Raw genomic sequence first — 23,275 nt, 5'->3', positions numbered from 1 at the left:
TCAGTGTCCTGATGATTTCCATAATTTAAAAGACATGTTGAGTATTGTTTCATTAATAATAATAATACATTCATTTGCATAAAGCATTTATATCTGTCCATGTCCATGTTGATTAGTGTATTAAAAACTTGAAAAGTATTAATTTAAGGTATACATTTAGATCAGGTAAAAATCTGTGATCAAGTTGCGATTAATTGCGATAAAATATTTTAATTGCATAGTGTATACGGGAGTCACGTGACAAAAGAACAACTCGGACCAGTAGATTTATGATCTGAACTACTCAATTCTGTTTCCTGTGTAATGCACTGCATAGCATCTATGCGATTACCGTGATAAAAGAACGAACAACTCGATCCAGAGCACTCATGCTCATGAGATAAACTACTCAATTTTGTTTCCTGTTTATAACCTACGGAGATCTTGCAGTGATTTTGGTCATGCAGTAGAAGATAAACACATCACTCTTTGAGACTACTCATTTTTTTAGTCACATTAAAGACTCGTTCAAAACGAACAGATTGTTCATTAACGGCTCATAACTACCATGTATTTCACACCTAGGCCTTCAGTGGTGTCCTACCTAAAACAGTCCACCTTTTAATCTAGTCAGGATGATGCCACCGCTATAGAAAGCATCAGTGTTATAGAGAAACACAAAATAACTGAGCACTGCATCACAGACAGGTATTTTATGCAGCGAGAGTAAACGGCATTACTAAACCCAAGCCCAAGGAAGAAACCCAATTAACACAATTCAACATGTGTTAATATGATTGAAAGAAACTCTAACATAAACATATAATATTGCAAGCAGCATACCAATGCAATGAGATTAAAAATACATGAATATATACTTAATAAAAATATATTAAAATGTAAGTTAATGATTGTATAGTGTTTAGCCAGCAGAAAAGGCCTTGCTGGTGCTGACGGCCCACCACTGCTGAAACGTGATGCTGGAAGCAGTAGAACCGTTGTGTTGATATACTATTTAGTAGAGTAGTATGTCCAGTTATGACAGAAATCTTTTGTAAATTGACACATGATGTGCAATACCACTTATTCCTATTTCAATATGATACCAAGTACTTTCACAACCAGTATTGTTAAGGAAGGCATCTAAATAGCTTCTTGTGGACATGTAAATGCATGTTGAGATCTTGAAAATATTTAATATGAATATTGTTGTATGTTGGAGATGTATCAGACATTATGTGCAACTTAAAGCTTCTATAACTACAGATCAGTGCTGCCTGTCTTCCATAGCTGGCAACAGAACACCTATCATGTCTTCACAGCTGCGTTTATTCCATGCTTTTTGGATAATGTCAGAACTCGAGTTAAGCCAATAACTGGCAGGAGACATGGGGCTTTTCTTAAGAAATGGGTCTGGAAGGGAGCTGTGCCTAATTAGAAGGAGACACAAATAACTCTGTCATTGCCATGGGTTAGTGTGGAGGAGTTTGGAGCTCCACTGCAACAGTGAACATGATTATAGCAATAACTGGTGGGTCTACTGTATGTCAACCTCAAGTTCATTAAACTAGAGGCACCAATATGTATATTCTGCTCGCTCTGGACAACTTTGTTATGGACATACACTTTATTGGGTTTATTAGTGGGATGGCACGCTCTGTCTTACATAAAATGATTGCAGATAGCCCACCCATAGTTATCCTAACTGAAAGCAACGTAATTGCTAAGACTGGATAATGGAGGACTCAATGGTCCACTCCTGGGAATGTCTGTATCCAGAAGTAAGAAAAAATTTGACAGGAGGGCAGACCTCTTTACCAACAACAGATCTTAATGTCATCCATCTTTCAATCTCACCCTCTGATACTGAAATCTTCAATCAGAGCTCTGAAATTGGTCTGGAATTGGTCTGCAAAACCACTAGTGGAAAGAACACATTTTCAGAACTATTGTCACTTTATTGACAGAAAAATTATTTTGGGTGGAAACTGTTTACAGTTCCTTGTCTACAATAAACATGTATTGTATGTGGTGACCATTGCAGCATGTCATCACACTCATATAGTAGAATAGTGTCTCCCTGAGGGCTCATAAACCTGCCTGTCATTTATGGGTTCACGTATTGCTATATGCTGCAGGTATATAGCAATACGTGAACCCATAAATGACAGGAAGGTCATTTCAAAACCATGCAGGATCCAGTGGAACTCAAAAAAGTTGGCATGTCCAGTCTTATCCACTTACAGTGAGGAAAATAAGTATTTGAACACCCTGCTATTTTGCAAGTTCTCCCATAGGAAATCATGGAGGGGTCTGAAATTGTCATCGTAGGTGCATGTCCACTGTGAGAGACATAATCTAAAAAAAAAAATCCAGAAATCACAATGTATGATTTTTTAACTATTTATTTGTATGATACAGCTGCAAATAAGTATTTGAACACCTGAGAAAGTCAATGTTAATATTTGGTACAGTAGCCTTTGTTTGCAATTATAGAGGTCAAACGTTTCCTGTAGTTTTTCACCAGGTTTGCACACACTGCAAGAGGGATTTTGGCCCACTCCTCCACACAAATCTTCTCTAGATCAGTCAGGTTTCTGGCCTGTCGCTGAGAAACACGGAGTTTGAGCTCCCTCCAAAGATTCTCTATTGGGTTTAGGTCTGGAGACTGGCTAGGCCACGCCAGAATCTTGATATGCTTCTTACAAAGCCACTCCTTGGTTATCCTGGCTGTGTGCTTCGGGTCATTGTCATGTTGGAAGACCTAGCCTTGACCCATCTTCAATGCTCTAACTGAGGGAAGGAGGTTGTTCCCCAAGATCTCACAATACATGGCCCCGGTCATCCTCTCTTTAATACAGTGCAGTCGCCCTGTCCCATGTGCAGAAAAACACCCTAAAGCATGATGCTACCACCCCCATGCTTCACAGTAGGGATGGTGTTCTTGGGATAGTACTCATCATTCTTCTTCCTCCAAACACGTTTAGTGGAATTATGACCCAAAAGTTCTATTTTGGTCTCATCTGACCACATGACTTTCTCCCATTACTCCTCTGGATCATCCAAATGGTCATTGGCAAACTTAAGACGTGCCTGGACATGTGCTGGTTTAAGCAGGGGAACCTTCCGTGCCATGCATGATTTCAAACCATGACGTCTGAGTGTATTACCAACAGTAACCTTGGAAACGGTGGTCCCAGTTCTTTTCAGGTCATTGACCAGCTTCTCCCGTGTAGTTCTGGGCTGATTTCTCACCTTCCTTAGGATCATTGAGACCCCACGAGGTGAGATCTTGCATGGAGCCCCAGTCCGATGGAGATTGACAGTCATGTTTAGCTTCTTCCATTTTCTAATGATTGCTCCAACAGTGGACCTTTTTTCACCAAGCTGCTTGGCAATTTCCCCGTAGCCCTTTCCAGCCTTGTGGACGTGTACAATTTTGTCTCAAGTGTCTTTAGACAGCTCTTTGGTCAATTCAGCAACTGTATCTCTTTGCAGTCAACTCAACTTGCATGTGTTTTTAACCTTGTATATGATATCCAAAGTTTCTGTTCAGTGTTTTCACCTAACGTATCATATGCTTTTTATATCGTATATGTATGGTCTATGTATGTCTTTAGGTGACTTTGTAAAAAATTTTTTTAAGTTAAATATTTACACATATAAAATTATGTAAAAAATATACATTATTCTACCTCTTTATAATTGGTAATCGACTCTATGTAAATAGTCTTCCAGAAAATGACAATGTTTTGAGATCAATTCATGTGCTGAAAATAAATCTTGTCACATTTTAGCTATTTCTATATTTACATATTTAGAATTGCAATAAAAATGCATGTATTGTGTCTAATTTAAATTTTATTCTTATATGAGTAAAGAAAAAAAAGAAACATTTGTGGTGCCTGATACCAGAAAATATTCAAGCTGTTGAATCCAACATCAATAGGTTTCAGAACACAATAAATTGATTTTGAAGAAGTAGAAAATATTATTTAACAATGGAAACATTGTCCTACACAGACTGCAAATTTGGAAAAATACAAAGTGTACCAATCTCAAATGAGCAGATAAAGGAGCTGGGTGAATGATGGGTTTTAAGCCAGTGTGTAGTAACTGTTCTTAGCCTTTGCAGGGCACTCTCAGCTTCTAAATCAACTCGTCACAGGGCAGTAGGCTTCTAAAATAAGAAAGTACTGTAATATGCTGGCATTTACCAGCTCTGTGAACACACTACTGTACTGTACTCATTCATTCCATGCACATTCTACTCCTCCAGCCATCCAGTCAGGAAAACCTTTCACTCCTTTGCCAAAAACAAACTTGGAGGGACGAGTCTTGAATGACGCACAGGAGTCTTCACAGCCTGCTGTCAGAACTTCCTGTCTGAGGATCCTGCAGCGCACTGCATCTCTGAGCAGCTATAATGTGCTTAAGCGTGTGTTTGTGTGTGTGTATGTGTGTGTGTGTGAAATATCTTCAAGTGATTCTAAAAGTGAGTTCATGCTAATCAGAATATGAAATAGAATTGATTGAAAAACGTATGAAATGTAAACAAAATGAGGGTGGCGTGTACTATATCAGAACTCTCTCTCTCTCTCTCTCTCTCTCTCTCTCTCTCTCTCTCTCTCTCTCTCTCTTTCTCTCTCTTCATCTGACACACACGTTCCTTCTTTCCTGTCACCATTATCCTGTTGGTGCCAATGTCAAAGGTCACAGGTCCCTTTCTCTCATCGACTTCCTGTCTAGTTTCCCATTTCCTTTTTTTTTTTTTTTTTTTTTGGGGGGGGCGGTTAGCCCCCTACCTGAATTAAATAAAACTTGCTATGTATAAAACATGCTGTGATAAGCAGATTGTGTGTCCCCAGTGGACTGTGTAATAAGTGCAGAAATGCACAATGGTTACCGTCAGTAGCTCTGTCACTATAGGGGGGAATAATACTAAAAATATATTATACTGAAATAACTAACACAAAGAATTATACAGTCTATTGTTATTGTTGCACAATATATGAAAAATGTTTGGCTGCGTTTGGCTGTCCCAGCACAAATCCAGACTGTAACAAGCTTTCTAATTACTGTACTAATTCTCCACGCACCTGTGGCTTCAAATCGTCTCGCTTCCAATCTATGCATAGGAACATCCCATGTGTCCCATCAAAACCCTACAAACTAATACGAGTCCAATCAGCCCTTTGAATCCGTAATGAATGTAAAAACCAAACCTCTGGTGTGCATTCTCTTCTTTGTACTATTTCTACATTCTCTCTCTCTCATTCTCGCTCTCTTTCTCTCTCAGGATATAGGTGTTGTCCAGAATGGGGGGGAAGGAAATTCTGTCAGTAAGAACAATGGGCCTGCTTCTCTATCTATAGGCACAGATCAGGAGAGAAAGAAGAAACGACGGAGCCGGAGAAAGCAAAAGCGAGACTTATTAGAATTGTAGGAAAATGTGTTTAAAATAATAAGAATAAAAAGGTAGTGAAAAAAATTGAAAGAAATGTTAGGAGAACCAGAAGATTGACTTGGCCTGGAGAGAATTACGGGATCAAGCAACTGTGAGGCCGTCCCAAAAATGGACTTATCAACTTGAGATAAGGACACAACTTTTCGAACAGATTCGCTTGCTATAGTAAACTTATCAGGACAACAGAGCTGTTTAAAAAGATTGAATCCGATTCTGATCCAAAAGTGTTGCAGTGGGTGAGTCAGACTGAAAGCCGTCTGCTGGTGAGAGGAAACGCTTGCTCTATACTTCATTTGAAAACTGTTTGAAATGTAATTAGCATTTTCATTTGGTTTTCCAGTGTTCATTGGCTATAAAAACTGGTTAGTTTCACTTTAAACTGAATTCTATGTGAGTTTGTTTCTCAGTTTAAGTGTGAGGTGTATTTGGAATATAAGTAGCAGTAAACGTTAATGTTTGATAGGAACTCCATATTAAAGAATTGAAAGAAGCTACGAAATACAGGGCTGTTCAGGGTTTAAGCCAGTCTGAAAATGCATGTGGACACTTCTATAATCTTATTATGTTCTCATATTTCAAATGATTATGATATTCAGGTATGGTATTCATATTTCTAGGGTTTAGTATTGATAATATTAATACTACTTAGCCAACAATATGTTGGTTGATTGATGGACTTGTTGTTTGGTCCCAACTCGTTTTTGACCTATGGTGAAGCTTGTTTAGTTTTAGCTTGCCAGCTTTGAACATTAATATTCTCGGAAGTTTTGCCTTAAGCTGAACAAAGCAGGAAAAACGTTCGACCTTGCATGTCCTGATTACTCGAAAGGATATTTCAGGATTTCCTGTCGCCTATTGGCTGATGTCATATACCATGCCAATAACTCGTATAATCCTGTAAGCTGATTTGTCTGAGGACAATAAAAAACAAGGGTCAAAATAAATTCCTAATGATATTAAAATCTCTAAAGATGACTCATGTTATGAAAGCAGTGAACTCTTTTGTTTAGTTGTTTGTTGTTTATTATGTTCACTGCTATTCTTGTGTGCTCTAGCTTGCTTAATCCTCCAATTTCCCCTGTGTTTTAATATACTGCTGTTTTCTCTTCTCTGGACCACCAAGATGGAGGAGTCTGGAAGTCCTCGCTTTGGGAAGCTCCATTTCCCCGTGGGGCTGTGGATAAATTCTCCAAGGAAACACTTTGCAAAACTGGGAGCACGATGGCCAAGTGCAGTATCAGTCAAGTCAGTGTTTTAGATGTAATAGAAAAAAAATGGCACTGTTGTGGTGTCTTTACATGTGCATGCACATGTCTTGATTGTGATGAAATGAAATGAACCACAATGGACAGTAACTGTCTTTGTTAACTTCAGCACTAGTATTTACCAGATTTAATAACAACTCCTGGGGGTCTAACAGTCATTACACTGTGTGTTTAAATTATAAACAGTGATATTGTTGCTTAAAAACAAAGTATGGTTTTCAAATCATGAAAATGTGATTTGGATACGACGTAATGCTCGATATGTTAATAAGAAATTGCCTTTCTATATTCTCTTCCACAGATCTACTACTAGCTCAGATGCAGCCTCTGTGCCTGATGCCCCGCCCCCAGCACCTTCTACTGCCCTCTCTTTCTCAAGCCCCTCTATTTCTCCACCTTCCCCTTCACCTAACCGCGCTGTCCTTCGGCCTCGGCCCGCCAATCAGCAATCTCGTGCCAAGCGCCTGTCCCACCTCTTCTTAAAAGGGAGGTCTAACAGTGATCGTGACCGTGCCGTTGGAGAGCGTGAGAGGGAAGTGTGGGCACATTCAGCCACTCCATCACTGCATCACTACCTACCCCCTGCATCTTCTTCTGCCCCAGGACTAGTGAAGATCTATGGGGATGCTCTCTCAAGTGGAGCTAACTATCGGAGCCTGCTGGCTAATATCCATTCCACAGCTCGACAGCTCATCCAGCAGGTCATCAACAGATACACTGAGAGGGAAAGGGAGAACGAGAGTGATGACATAGGTAAGTGTAACCCAGTGGTCACTTTCTGTTGTGGATTCTGGGTAGTTTTCCCTCTCTGACCACTTTCCCCTAATGTAATTTTACTGTTTCAAAGTAAGATAGTTGACTGGTTGGATCAAGAATAACCACTCTATGATTCTAAAAATGTTCGTTCATAACTCAAAAGATTTTGACTGAGACCACAGCATAGCTTATGTACATGTTTACTAAGTCTTTTACCTGCGCGTAAGAATGTCACTTCCTTAAGGATGTTCTATTGTCCTGTGCACCTGCGCAGCTCTCCAGAAGCATTCTCCAGAGGACTTCCTGTTGTGTGATGTCATCGGAAAGCCCATTCAGCATGCCAATGGAGCTGTACAATGGCAGACTGAATGCCGGAGAGGAGTAGCACCCTGGGAATGTCCTCTACTGCTAGTAGACATGTGGAGGCCCAAAGAGGGCTTTGAGCGTCGATTTGAGATCCAGCGGCGCGACGAATATGAGAGGGAGGAAAAAGAAAAAGAGAAGGAGAGGGAGAGGGATGGAGAGAACTCTCAAGGTGCGAAAGGTGATGGTTAAGGCTCCAGTTCTAATTATTTAGACACGTTGTAAGATGATGTAGCTGTGATATAGATTTGACAGATGTCCTTTGAATAAACACCCTTTTTTGTATAAACTCATTCAGCATGGAGGTAAACAAACATAGGCTTTCCCTTGCAATTGAGTCTAATCTTTATACTGGCAGTGCGCTGGAGGCGGAGCCGCATGTCCTCCGGGGGTGGTCTTGATGAAGAGCGAGGCCACCGTGGGCGCAATACTGAACTCAGAAGAAGCATCAGTGACATGAACCTGACTCTGAGACGTCGTCAGGGCAACCAGGCCAACAATGACTCCAGACGTAGTGGCAACGCAACAAGCAGTGGTGAAGAACAGGACAGGAAGAACATTGTGAGCATGATTGCAACAGAGCTGGGACAGGTGAGAGTTAAAAGGCAGGAGGAGGAGGAATTAAAGACTGTAATAAAAATTCTCAAGCATCAGGTACTAGAGGGCCAGGTGGAACACTGTCACTGCTGAAAAACCAGTCCACCTAACATTTAGTCTGGTGTCTTCATCACAAATCGCCCCAGTACACTGTACACTGTATTCTGTGTCATATCAAGTCAAGTCAAGAAGCTTTTGTCATTTCAACCATATATAGCTGATATATACAGTATAGTCTGTGTTTTAGTGTTCACCTATAGCATATATAGTCTGTGTTTCAGTTTTCATATACAGGCACACATCAGCTACACATCACCATAGTGACAAAGGTCCACCACTTTTGACAAAGGTTAAATCCTAGAGTTTCCCAGCCAATATGGGTATATAACTTTTTCTCTGTGTACTTGTCTATGTGTAAACAGACAGGCAGATACAGTAGATGCTAGAAGGAGCAGTAATCATACTGCTGTTGTAACAAGCAGCTTACAGTATCAATATTCTTATAATGTTATAGATTTTATGAAAGTTGAAGTCACCAAATCAATTCACCAAATCCATCAGTCTGCCCATTCACATTTAGTTAAGAAACCCAGCATTTAAAAACCTTACCATCAGTACCGTTCTTAATTTATCGCCAACTATGTCAGTGTCAGTGCCTGACTATTTCTGGTTCTCTGGTATAGCAACAGATGGACTACAGCTAGAAATTAAATACCAAAATGTATGAGTACAATAAAAGTGTGTAAGTCTGATATAGAGCTTGAGGATATACTGTACTGGTTTTTTTTGGCTTTCTCTTCTACCTACTAAAGTTAGATCTATAGTCATTTTACATCAATCAACTCTTTTTTCACCAGATGTGGCAGTTGTCAATGATTTTAATAAACAGCATCTATCTTTTGTGCCAAAGGTCAGCGGATCGCGGGTTGTCAGCGAGGCAGAAAGACGAGCAGCTGAAGACGATAAAGAATCCTGTGACCTGGAAGTGATGTCCCAGAGTCTGATCCTCCCACCCACGGACCGTCCTTACTTCCTGTTGCTACAGGGCTATGACCAAAGCAAGGCTAGACATGCAGCACAACCCTATCACATTGCTCCCAATGACATCATGCCTGCATTGACATTATCACAGCATACCATCGCTTCTTTCATACCTTTTAGAAAAGGCATTGAGCACACAGCACAAAACATCTAAACAGGGGTTAAGAGCACCCACACGGGCCACACAATAGCTCTATAAACCCTCTGTGTCTACATATGGCCTCACTGCACAATGACCTCACACAAGACCACATTGTTGAAAACTGTAACCCACTTCATTTCTTATCGTATCTTCCTTTTTGATCAACTTAAGTTTAAAGATCGGGCTGATATTCATGATCACCCACACTGAAAATAGCAATAGTATTTTTTTCTCTTTATCTCTCTCTCTCTCTCTCTCTCTCTCTCTCTCTCTCTCTGTCTCCCTTTCTCTTTCACCTCCTCTCTTTCTGTCTCTGACTCGGGTTTTCCATCTCATTCAATCAGGACTTTGTTCTGTACATCATGGCGGGCCACACGCACGTTTTCGGACGGAAGCCGACATTCCGCGAGAGGGAGAAGGACAGAGAGCGGGAGCGAAAGGGGAAGAGGCCTCTTAGAGTGGACACTTTTCTCTCAGCTCCTGACCTGCTTGTCCGCCACCTGCTCATCAGGAGGGACTCAGCTGTCCCCGAACAACAACGCGGTCATGGTATTTCAGACCTCGTTGAAACAACCAAATGCCAGAAAAATACATTACATTTACGCCATTTAGCCCTTATCCAGATCAATTTGTACAATTGAGCAGTTGAGTGTAAGGGTCAGCTTGGCAGTACTGGTATTTGAATGCATACCTTCCCTTCAATGGATAAATAACTGAGCTTTCACTTCTACATAAATAAATATTAAGTGCAGTACAACAAATTATTTTTTTATTTTGACAATACACAACATAGACAAAGGTATTTGGACACCTGACCCTTAAACATATCTTTACAAAAATATGGGCATTCATATACATAAACTCTGCATTGCTGCTATAACAAACCTTTGATTTTGGAAATTGGAATTGTGCTCATTCAACCAAAAATGCACAAGAGTTTGGATATTGATGTTAGGCAAAAAGGCTTGGCATGAAGTTGTTGTTGATTCATTTCATCCCAAATGTGTTAAGTGGGGTTGTACAAAGTTTTCCGCACCAACCTTAGTAAAACATGTATTTTTGAATGTTGTCCACAGAGGCATTGTGAAGTAAAGGGAAATTGTAATGCAAAGACATTCTGAGCATTTATATGTTTCTGTCTTTGTATAGCAACAGTTTGAGCAGCTCTACAGTTGGGTGTTAGCAATTGTGTACATAGTTTCTGTCGTTATAGTGTATGCACCTCTGTAATGCACATTGTCTAAGACAGTCAATTGAATATAGTAAATATTATAGTATATATGCAATACTATATAATATAGAATATACTGAAATAATAATTAAAGGTTATAATGTGCATTGATCTCATTTCCCAATACTTGGGTATTAGATGTTTTGCAGTTTCTAGATATCATCAGGCGATTTACAGGACAAGATTATGTTTTGAATAACTGATAAAGTTGAATTTAATGTTAGTATTAGTGTCAAACCAAGAAAACCACCAAACTGTGTTTTACTTAATTGAATCAGGGATGCAACTGTGCACTGCTGGCCTATAAACACGATCTATTAAATTCCTGAAATCATTTTCGATGATGTCAAACTGCTCGCTTTTGTTCCCACAGCTCTGCTGCGTCCATTCCGAGGAGGAGCTGTCAGTCATAACGGAGTTGTGTTGTACAGAGAGGCGGTCCTTAAGCCTGGAGATCTCATAGGACTAGGTAGCCACTTCGTCTTTCTGTACCGTGACCCGAGAGTGACCCCTGCCCCGCCCTTAGCACTGGCCCTACCACTGCAGACCGATGGGATGACTTCCTTTGGCCCAGGGAACATGATGGACAGACAGGAAGCTCTCAGGAAATATCTGGGATCTAATGAGGCAGTGCTGAAATTTCAGGCAAATCATGCAGACATCCTCTTGCAGGTATAGCAATTGTTATATATGCTACTCTTAGTTATTTTTGTTTCTTCAAATGAATAAATGCAGCATGGTATAATCATAAATAAATATTTCAACAAACAATTTTGCTACATGTAAATGCTGCAAGTGTATACATGTATTTGTTTTTTTTTATAAAACTATTATGATTATTATCATTGTAATTAAATAATGTAATAAGTAAAAAATGTTAACTACAGAATTATTGTAGTGATTATAACCTTCATCTTCATTTGAATCTCTATTTTCGCTTTAGGATATAATCTCAAAAAATTCGACTCCAGATGCAGGTGGTGGACCCCTAGCACCAGCCTACTTGCTGTCACTCATGATTGACTATGCCTCCAAACATCTGGACCCTGCACTAACACCCCAACTGCTGTTAAAGGCAGCCAATCAGATAAAGGCGATTGTGTGGGTGAGAAGAAATCATCTGCTATTGTTTAATTAATTTGTAATATATATATATATATATATATATATATATATATATATATATATATATATATATATATATATATATATATATATATATATATATATATATATATATATATTACAAATGTTATATTGGGAGTACAATGATTATGGTTTTAGGAAAAATAATCAGCAATGGTTAGTGTGGATTCATTATGAATCATGTTTATGAATTATGTTATATTTGATAATTTTTCCAATTTTTTAAACAGTTGCCCCAGATGTGTTTTATTCCTCTTACACCACAGCAATTTTCCCCACCCATACAGTGTGTTTTAAGTTGTTTTTAAAGATCAACACATTCCACATTTTGCCCATATATACTTAGGCTCAATGTTGTGGAATGTCCATAAAACAAGTTCCTTTTATCGCTTATCGCTACAGCTATAAATAATCGCTTTCTCACCACCCCCTTTTTTTTTCTCCCTCTTAATGTTAACAATACAAAAGATGCAACTTGTCATGTCCGTACACTTTTCAGTCTAAGAAACATAATCTGCCAGCTTTATCTCTGGCTGTTAAACAGCACTGACACTGGGGACTCCTTTCAAAAATGTCAAATAAACACATTTCTCTGCACAAAAAACGTCATGCAGATATTAATCTTCTCTTGCAGTCCGATAAGAATTTAGAAGCATTGTGATATAAATGGTACTTGTTATACCTTGACAAGTGTCCTATACATACTCAATCCACTTTTCTGTGAAGTCTACGTTTAAAGGCATCTAGAGTCAATAGTTACGATATTACTAAAATTGAATTGCAGCAAATAAGTGGTGTATGTGTGTGTGTGTGTGTGTGTGTGTGTGTGTGTGTGTGTGTGTGTGTGTGTGTGTGTGTGTGTGAGAGAGAGAGAGAGAGAGAGAGAGAGAGAGAGAGAGAGAGAGAGAGAGAGAGAGAGTGCATGTTGTGAAGAACCAGGGCTGAAGCAGGCTGTGGTTTGAGGAGCCACAGCTGCACACACATGGGCTTTCACTGGTATTTCACTGGAGTTTGTAAACAGAGGTTGACTGATGTCATTTCCACCCATTTGGAAAATGTGTTGTCATTGTCCGGACACATTGGCCAAACACACCCGCCCAAGCATTTATCCCAGTCTGCTCTAATCTTTTCTCTCTCTCTCTCTCTCTCTCTCTCTCTCTCTCTCTCTCTCTCTCTCTCTCTCTCTCTCTGTCTATATATTTCTTGATCCATGTTTCAGGAGAACATTAAAGAGTTTGGAGACAAACATCCTACACAAACGTAAGACTGACTTCTGAATTTAACACGGTGTATGTGACTTGCTTGACATGCCATCCTGTTAATCACAACCTCATCCGTTTGGTCTACACAACTGCTACTCGACCTAAACTCTGAAAAATAGTAAATGCTTCCACATTTCCACCCCTGCCATAATAATAGCTTAATCAGTTGTCATAGTTCTCTTTTTTGTTAAGCTCCTAGAAAATAAACTTTGGGGTAGGAATAATTATAACTATAAAGAACATAGAGGATAAATTTGTATCAGCAAAAAACATTCACCAAAACCTGGAAAAACCTGGATCTCCAATATTAACAGCATTGTAATTATGTGGTATTTGTTTAGGAGTCTTAGCTAGTGACCAGAAGATTGTATACAACATTTTTGTGAGGTCAATGGCACACAAATCTGACCCGCTTTATATACAAATTGCAATAAAAATAAATACAAATTGCTTCCATTCTTGCAAAAACAGCTCAAATTATACTGTTTCATTTGACTTAGATTACTCTCCCTCTTTCTCTGTGCATGTACTTATCATTCTTCTCTCTCTTGCATCTGATTCATCAACTAGGACTGTAAAAGCAAACAATGCTTTGGTTAGAAGCATTTGTTGACACCTGACCATCACATTCTACATTTATTCAGCCTGCTGTTTGATAACCTCCACTGTCCACTCCAGCATGTTTGACCACCGTAGTTTCAGTGAAAGGAAACTGTACTGTTATGTTATGCAATCCTGTTCTTCTAAAATTGTTATAAGAGTTCATAGAAGCAAATGGTCATATGTCCAAATACTTTTGGTCTTATACTGGCTCTACCTCTAATGTGTGTTGTCTCTCAACAAGGAGTTATAGTGCAATAGCGCAAAATAATGTCTTGTAAGAGCTAAACATAATGGAGTCCATACACAAACATAAAGTGGCCTTCTCAGCTCTGGTTCTCTGGTTAGTTGAGTCACCACTGCTGATTCAGTAGTTTTGGAAGGCAATTTTCTCTGCATGCTAAACTACACTCTGCAACCACATTATAAGATGTCGATGTTCTGTAATATTACATTTGATGACTGGATGCTAGAAAAATAAACAAACACTGTAAAAAACTGTTTGAAACTAACCAGGTCTAGACCTCAGTGACCTTATAGCCATGGACCTGTGTGTCCTTATAGCTATAGACCTCTGTGTTCTCATAGATATAGACCTCCATGACCTTATTTTAATTAACCTCTGTGTTCTAATAACTATAGACCTCCATGACCTTATAGCTATAGACCTATGTGTCCTTATAGATATAGACCTCCATGACCTTATTTCAATTAACCTCTGTGTTCTAATAACTATAGACCTCCATGACCTTATAGCTATAGACCTATGTGTCCTTATAGATATAGACCTCCATGACCTTATAGCGATAGACCTATGTGTTCTTATAGATATAGACCTCCATGACCTTATTTCAATTTACCTCTGTGTTCTAATAACTATAGACCTCAATGACCTTATAGCTATAGACCTATGTGTCCTTATAGATATAGACCTCCATGACCTTATAGCTATAGACCTATGTGTTCTTATAGATATAGACCTCAATGACCTTATTTCAATTAACCTGTGTCCTCATAGCTATAGACCTCCATGACCTTATAGATATAAACCTATGTGTCCTTATAGCTATAGACCTATGTGTCCTTATAGCTATAGACCTATGTGTCCTTATAGCTATAGACCTCCATGACCTTATAGCTATAGACCTCTGTGTTCTCATTGACCTGTGTGTTCTTATAGCTATTAAATTCGGTGTTCTAATAGCTATATAATTTGGTGTTCTTATAGCTATAGATCTGTGTGAACTTATAGCTACATAACTCTGTAGCCTTACAGCTATAGACCTCTATGTCTTTATAGCTATGTGTCTTTACAGCTTTAGACCTCTGTGTTCTAATAGCTATGTGTCTTCACAGCTATAGACCTCTCTGCCCTTTAAGATGTACTGATATGTGTCCTTATATCTACAAACCTATGTGTCCTTAGATCCCTTAGATCAATGTCAGTCTATATCTATTTCTGATTAATTTGCTTGCTAATTAATACATTCAAGAGCAGAACTGCACTTATTAAATTTTGGAGAAATTTTTTTGTGTTTTCAATGGAGATGTGGATAAGTGTATGGTGCGTGTGTGTTTGGGCATAGCTCTCCAGAGTCCGAGGTGGACCTTCCTTCGCCTAGTGTACAGAAACTCTCCTCTGACCTCCGACCTCTTATGTTCTGGATGTCCAATGCCACCGAGCTGCTCAACTTCTTCCAGGTCAAAGTAGAAACCATGGAGAAGGAATGGGAGTTTGAAGGTGAGGGAAAAAAACTGAATCAACTTATCTCAGTGGAGTTTCTAGATAAATATACACAGTGTGCATGAAAAATGTAAAAATACATAATAACTGCAAAAATAAATAAATGTAGCATGCTATCTGGTGAGATAAAAGTGTTATGTCTCTGTAGACTCAAATCACTGTCTCCACATTAGATTTTCTCATAGTGCTGTTTGTGTTCAGCACAGTAGTCAAAACAGACATGCACTTTATATTCTCGTGTATCTAATTATTTGCAGCTGTAAAACAAACAAATGCTGTGCTGGGACTCCTTGCATATGGAAATAATCGCCTATCTATTGTGCTGAATTGCTGCTTATTGTTCTGCTGTCTGTAAAGCATGAAGCTACACACTATGGCCTAATGTGACCTTCTTCCTTTTGTAAATGCGTTTAGCTCCCGGTGACCCAGTTCTCTCAGCTGACATGGACACTTGCTCGGATGCACTGGCGCAGCTGGACGATGTCATCATGCACACGTTCCAGCAGTGTGTGTATCACCTGACAAAGGTAAGCTGGTGGCTCATGTATAGTGCACATGTATAGTATCACTGCACATCTCAACAATGATAGAATTGTAATGAATAGACCTTCAGTGCCACCCAGATAAAGAACCTTTTGAGTCTGGTTCCTCTCGAGGAATTCTGTTACAATTTTTTTTTTCTTAAAATTAAAATGAATTGAAATAGTGCTGAGAGGTTGAAAGGTGTGACTGACTGCTCACTAGAAAATTAAATGAAAACTCAGTCTTCTTCTTCTTTTTTCCGTCAGACATTATACTCCCTCCTTCCCACTCTACTGGACACCAACCCTTTCTCGAACGAAGAGAAAGAGAAGGAAAAGGCCGGAGTGAGGGATGGAAAAAGTCACACGGGTGAAGGAGACGGGGACGAGGAAAGTGATGTGTCTAATTTACCTCCCACCGTGGCAGGGCTGGTGGAAGTTTATCGATGTTCCTTGCAGTTGACGCGTGATGCCTGCCTTTCTCCCCCTCTCACCTCTCAGACCTTCGGCTACCTGTTCTTTTTCACCAACACCTCGCTCCTTAACACTCTGCTTGAAAGAGGTAGCATTGCTTTACTGTTGCATGTTCACTCAGAAGTGAGAAGTTAACATTAAAAAATAAGTTTTCATGAGCTGATAGAGAGAGAGAGAGAGAGAGAGAGAAAGAGAGAGAGAGAGAGAGAGAGAGAGAGAGAGAGAGAGAGAGAGAGAGAGCAAGAGAATGACATTCCTAACTCGATTGTGTTCTCCCTGCCTTTTCAGATAGTTTATTTTCCTGGTCTCGTGCAGTGCAGATTCGCACTAATCTGGACCTGGTTCTAGACTGGCTGCAGGGGGCGGGACTAGGAGATATTGCCTCGGAATTTCTCAAAAAGCTTTCAAACACTGTCAACTTCCTGTGCATTCCCAAGACCCGCCTTATCCAGGTAACAGCAAGAATTTTAAATTGAACACACACTACTGTGATTTAAAAAAAACTGTAAACTGTATTATATGGATAAATGCAATGTAGAACTAAACTTTTCAGATGGGTCATGTCAATGTTGATATATGAAGAAATATGGAATGGACCCACATTGGAACATTTATCAAATGCCCTAAAAAAAGATACAGACCTTTAAAATCTAACACCATTGATTGTCTTGTCAGTCATCTTGGGCCAACCTACAGGAGGACCATTCTTTGTTAAGCCCTGCGCAGCTTCACCACCTTCTCACTCATTATAAGCTTGGACCAGCCAGAGCTCCGCCTACCTGTTGGACTCCACCCACAGGCACTGACCTCGGAGGCGGTAGGTAGCTAGTTCTGCTCAGCAAATGAAGAGTCATGAAGTACATAGACACAGGAAATTTTAATTTTGTTCTTGTTCCCCTAAATATAGATATTTTTGAGAGCTTCCTAGACCATCCACCTCTCATCCTACCCAATGAAACCCCGAGCCTAGACCTGACTCTACCAATCCCAAACCCTGAGCTCCTAAAGGAAGTGACACGTCTGCGGACTTTCCTGTGGGGTCTGGATCAGGAAGAACCTCCTGCCAATCAGAGAACTAGGTTGTAGCAAGAGAACACATAATCTCTTGGGTTAAACAATTATACAAAAAAAAAACCCAGATGTGACCTTTAAAGCACACCTGTAAGATTACAATACATATCATTTTGTCTCTATGCGAATACAAGTTGCTTTTGAAAGATTTTTCATAGAGTATTATATATTATATATAACTGACATAGGCCTTTAGATCTGTTAAGCTGTGAAGACATTTCGAAATGCCTCCACGTTATTGTTGAAATTGTTTCTCAATTATGTTTCTTACCTTGTATAACTTGTGCATCATTTTAGATGATTATCCACCATGTTACATATCAACAGTAAGTTGTTTAATCACTGCCTGGTTGCAATGGTTACTTGACTTTTAGGTTTCGAAAGAGTTTAGTATGTATTCACTTTTTTTTTACTTTTAAACATGTAAAACTCCATTATTGGCAACACCAAATAAACCAAATATACACTAATGCACTAAAACATAACACTAAAGGGTTCTAATAATAATAATTATCTATATGCCATATTTTCAATCACACTTTGTGATATTCGTGTTTTTCCTCTATACAGTATAAACACATTTTAGCTACTGTGGTTACACTTAGCAACACATCTGGCATTCTTTTGCCTTTATTGTAAGATTTTTCACCATCTTTTACAGAGAAGTGTACCACAGTCTTCCTCTCCAGGTCCATTCACGTCACTATAAAATCAGTGATTCAGAGTTATCCGTGATCTCACCCACCCTAACATGTTACAATCCTGACCCATTTCCAACATCTGCTTCTCACATTAACACTCTGACCTCGTAATACACTCACCCAGATGCATTACATATTTTATCCATGTGTTATATGTTCACATTTTGGCAATAAAAAGAAAATTGTCATGGGACCAGTTTTTGCATATGTCTTGGTCTTGCACTAATTCTCTGGCAGTCATGTGCTTCTTGTGTAATTCCATTAATGAACACTGGAGGGCGCAATGGCAATACACACAACCCCCAAACACACACACACACACACACACACCACACACACACACACACACACACACACACACACACACACACACACACACACACACACACACAAACGGAGGTTTAATAAAAAATTATTGCCAGCAGATTCCTCTGAGCAACAAGGGGAAGCAGCAGTTCAGCAAGACAAGTGTGAGGTCTGATGAGCTCATCAAGTCTGTCGTCAGTCGACAAAGTGAAATTCAGTTGGCGAAATCCAATTCCTGGGCATGATTCAATGTCAATTAAAGGAGTACGTAAACGCAGACGCTTTATGACAGTCTGTCTGTACACAGATAAGAGAGTTTGCCCCAAGACATAGTGCAATCGTAGGTGATATCACATCAAGCGAAGGAGCCAAGTTTTAAATACAATCCCAAGCCAATGACAAAATAAACAAATGATCTATTTGTTGAAATGGATCTATTTTAACGCTAGACCTGAATCTCATATCTGTCAGCTGGAAAATGTGTACCTAATACCTTATAGAAGTGCTTCAAGGACTCCCCTGCTCTCTCAATGTAATTTTTATCTGTACCTTTATGGAAATTTGAACTATTCTTTGGGAGATGAAACAGATGCAGTACTGGCCCATAAGACAAAGGACAGGATGTAAGATGTAAAACTCACCTGTCATTTTTATATAGTTGTATCCCAAATTGGGACATTGTTGTTTTCTGTTTCCTCGTATTGATAATTGAAAGTCAATTTTGGATTACCGTGCTCATAGAGTGGAATAGTAGTGAATTATAATATGTTCATACAGTATTACGATTGGTTGATGGGTTTTCAATTGTGTAATTTAGTTTATAAACTGATCATTACTATGTGTTCCAGGCTGATTTAAAACATCATACATCTTCAGAATTACTGTAAAACATTTCGCTTGAAGATTTCACTAGAACTAGAAGATAACCTTTGTTTCAATTCAACATTTTGTACAGGTAGCCAAGACATTTAGATTTGCTTAACTCTTTTATTTCTGATACAATTATAAACTTGAGTTCAGTTACCAGAACTTGCCCTGGAACTTGGTTCAAGAGGAAAAAGCCAATATGCAGACAAAAGTTTGTGGTTACCCTTTATTCAAGTTTTATATGTGCGTTTTAAACATCCCTTTCCACATTTATGGTGGCTAAAATAACTTCCACTCTTCTGGGAAGATGTTTAATTCAAGATTTCAGAGTGTCCCTTTAGAGATTTTTGTTCACTCAGCCATAAGGGTAGTAAAATCAAATACTCAGGGTGAGGAGACCTGGTGTGCAGTCAGCATTATAGAGTAGTCAGAGATCTAAAGCAGGTCTTTCACTCCAACCCGTGTAAACCATATCTTCAGAGCATGCATTGTGCATAGATGCTTTGTCATGCTGAAATAGGTTTGGGTCTCCTAGTTCAAGTGAAAGGAAATTTGGAAACATCCTATACAAACGCGTGCCTCCAGCTTTGTACGTAGCAGTTTGGGAAGGAACCACATATGGCTGGAAAAAATCATGTTTCCCCATTAATTTTGTCCAAATATTGTAAGTTCATATAACCGAATGGAGCAATCATGTTTTAGAAATCAAATATTGAGAGCAGGAACAAATAAGCAATCGTATTAGGTGCACAATACTGCATGCGAATTCCTTTAACTCTTGGTTGTACCTTTTTATGAGATAAAATGGAAAAGCAGCTCAATGTCAAGCCACTTGAAAAAGTAGGCTATCTGTTATGTTGTGGCGAGAGCTTGCAGCAGTTCACGTTGGCTTGTAGGTTGTAATTCACTGATATTGTCTCTGATTAAACAAACGTGTGCCTGGTTCTTAATTTAAACAAAAACAATCTCTGCTCATGTCATGTAGCACTATTAGGCTGTTTAATCTTTACGTGCTCATGCGCTTATAATGAAGTATATTTCATATAAAATATCTGCCCAGACCCGCATTTTGTCCCGGATTAAAGTCTTTCATCAACTTCTTACACACTACAGTACATCATTGTGTTTAGTGCCGAGCCTGTTTTCCTGTTGACGGCTAGACTAGTATTGCGCTCTTTACTGTAAGTGACATGCCATCCTGTGAGAGCTAATTACATCATAGTAGACACTGATTGGCTAATCTCCCTCAGGCATCATCCTGAAAAAAAAGATCCACACACGCTGAGTCGCAGACGTAAGTCACTTGTAGATTTGTGATTCATCACTTTCGCAGCCCTGTGGTCGAACTTTAATCAATTAAGTGACTATGCCATTTCTGATTCTACACTCCATGTGGTTTGTGAGCAAGACTTGCAGACGGCTTTTCTGGACTGGTCATCCACTTATTATGGAAGAGATTGGTGATTTCTGACTTGGCCAAAAACAGTTCAGATGTTTTTGAGGGCTCGGGCTGACTTACTGACCTTACACTGTCTGAATGTTTTCAAGCCGGGTGCGAGTCAGAGGGTCAGGGAGGTGGTAGCTCAGTGGTTAAGGCATTGGACTTTGGATCAGAAGGTCACAAGTTTAAATCCCACCACCACCAAGCTGCCACTTCTAGGCTCTTAACTCTCTCCTGCTCAGCAGTAAGTCACTCTGGATAAGAGAGTATGCTGTAAATGTCTTGGCCTAGAATTTTATTATAAACTAAAAACTTTCTTTTCGGCTTCTCCCGTTAGGGGTCGCCACAGCGGATCCTCCGCACGTTTGATTTGGCACATGTTTTACGCTGGATGCCCTTCCTAACGCAACCCTCCCCAATTTATCCGGGCTTGGGACCGGCACTAAGAGTGGCTGGGGATGGTTCTCTGACCGGGAATCGAACCCGGGTCGCAGCGGTGGGAGCGCTGCATCTTAACCACTAGACCACCAGGGGACCGCCTAGAATTTTATTATACTTTGTATTATTTCTGGTGAGCTTACATATGACATTACTATCTATACTACATGGCCTAACATTTGTGCATGCATGACAATATAATTTTTATGTGTTTTATGTGAAGACTTTCCACTAGATATTGGAGTTTGGCTGTGTGAATTTGTGCTCATTCAGCTACAAGAGCTTTAGTAAAACCAGCCACAGATGTAGGGTGATGCGGTCTGGAGTGCAGTCATTGTTCCAGTTCATCCTGTTTAACACTAACTTTGGCAAACTATGTCTTCAGAGAGCTCAGTTTATGCACAGGAGTGCTGCTTAGATGAAGTGAATATAAATTGTAATGTTGTGCATATAAACATATATTATAGAATTCAACAATATGCTTCCAAATTTGTTGTAGGAATTTGAGAAAGACTAATGGTCAGGTGTCTGCATACGTTTGACAATATAGTGTAGCTATCACAGATTTTGGGAGGAGTTGTACTGTGGTGGAGCAACATATTGTCTTGCAAGAGCTAAGCATAATGGATTTTATACATAAACCTCATGCGGCCTCCTCAGCTCAGGTTCTCAGGTCAGCTGAGTCATCAATGATGAATTTGTGCCAATGAATGGAAATTGTAATGCTACAGAGACTTCCCAGACATTTGTGTACTTCTAACTGTATGGACAAAATTTCCAGCAGGCTCACAAAGTTAGATCATGTTAAGGTGTCCACTTACTTTAGGCCATGGTGAAGAATAATTGCATGTCAAAATGAGTTGTCAATGAAAAGAGGGAAAACAATAGTCACTTAAAGTAGAGGATGGAATTGAACAGATACAAATGGAAGGAAGTTTATATGAACAATTTTAAATTATAGATTCTAACTATTATTTTACTCGATTTCAACTATTTTAATAACTGCTCTATCATGGTCCATGGGTTCACCTTGGATGGTGGAAGCCAGTCCATCACAGGCAACATGAACAAACACAAAAATCTGGTGGGAATCCATTTGGGGAGAAGATGTACCAAAACTACATACAGACAGTTACCTGGCATTAGGATCAGACCAGGGATGCTTGCAAAGGGCTTAATACTGTTATTTTAATTAAGAACTTAATAATAATAATGGTAGTGATTAAAGTGGTAACCAGGAAATAGAGTCAGATGAAATAGTTGCAAATTAAAATTGTTACATTTATGACTTTATAATACCCGAAATAACAAAAAAAGCAAAGAAAGTTTAGTTGTGGAACAAACAATGGTGTTCAGTGATTCAGTGGTCACTGGAAACAATGTGGCTCAGTAATTGGTCATTTGAAAACATAGAGTATATGGACAACACTTGAGTTGGAGGCTTTACTACAAAGTTGGAGGCACACAGGATATTTGGTCTTTGGATGCGGAAGCATTACATTTGCCTTCACTTGAAGACTAGGAGACTAGGACATCTAAAACCTGTTCTAGTAATGCAACAATGTGCACAAAGCCAGCTCAATGAAGACATGGTTTACATGGATTGGAGTGAAAGATCTTGAGTGTCCTACTTTAAAGCTCTGATTCAACCTTATCGACTATCTTCAGGATACATCGGAATGCTGACTGCACCCACTGAATTCTGGAACCTTTGGTTTGCTAGGTTTGACATTTGGTTGCCAACACATTCCACAGTTCTGTGCAACAAGAAGTTTCAACAAGATAACTAACATGTTTGTTAAAAAAAATCATTTTATTACACCTATTCATAATGTTTAATTTGAACATGTCAGCAGTCGTCCT

General features: G+C 39.3%; 1 protein-coding gene and 1 long non-coding RNA gene across 5 annotated transcripts; one reads left to right on the top strand and one right to left on the bottom strand.

Annotated features, from left to right (window-relative positions):
- The first annotated feature begins 5,308 nt into the window (after positions 1 to 5,308).
- rasip1 (Ras interacting protein 1) lies at positions 5,309 to 18,553 on the top strand. Of its 3 annotated transcripts, none has more exons than XM_083521038.1 (16): positions 5,309 to 5,709; positions 6,570 to 6,691; positions 7,013 to 7,464; positions 7,742 to 8,002; positions 8,189 to 8,421; positions 9,338 to 9,490; positions 9,955 to 10,159; positions 11,215 to 11,513; positions 11,785 to 11,946; positions 13,207 to 13,247; positions 15,436 to 15,590; positions 16,008 to 16,120; positions 16,382 to 16,676; positions 16,877 to 17,040; positions 17,264 to 17,405; positions 17,496 to 18,553. In XM_083521038.1, exons 2-16 carry the CDS (start codon positions 6,570 to 6,572, stop codon positions 17,672 to 17,674), a joined length of 2,976 nt encoding a protein of 991 aa, XP_083377164.1. In that variant the 5' UTR covers positions 5,309 to 5,709; the 3' UTR covers positions 17,675 to 18,553. The 3 variants fall into 3 exon arrangements, with proteins under 3 accessions (XP_083377164.1, XP_083377163.1, XP_083377165.1); XM_083521037.1 differs by having other exon boundaries at positions 7,742 to 8,011; XM_083521039.1 differs by having other exon boundaries at positions 5,309 to 5,757.
- Positions 13,254 to 15,429, bottom strand: LOC310721203. Of its 2 annotated transcripts, none has more exons than XR_014531953.1 (3): positions 15,174 to 15,429; positions 14,900 to 15,133; positions 13,254 to 14,829 (listed from the first exon to the last, which is right to left on the bottom strand). It is a non-coding gene; the product is annotated as an uncharacterized lncRNA (long non-coding RNA). The 2 variants fall into 2 exon arrangements; XR_014531954.1 differs by having other exon boundaries at positions 14,900 to 15,173; positions 15,214 to 15,429.
- Positions 18,554 to 23,275: the final 4,722 nt, after the last annotated feature.

Source organism: Silurus aristotelis (genome assembly GCF_946808225.1).
Source record: "Silurus aristotelis genome assembly, chromosome: 1".
Lineage (NCBI taxonomy): Eukaryota > Metazoa > Chordata > Actinopteri > Siluriformes > Siluridae > Silurus > Silurus aristotelis.
This window is presented reverse-complemented; position numbering and strand designations above follow the sequence as displayed.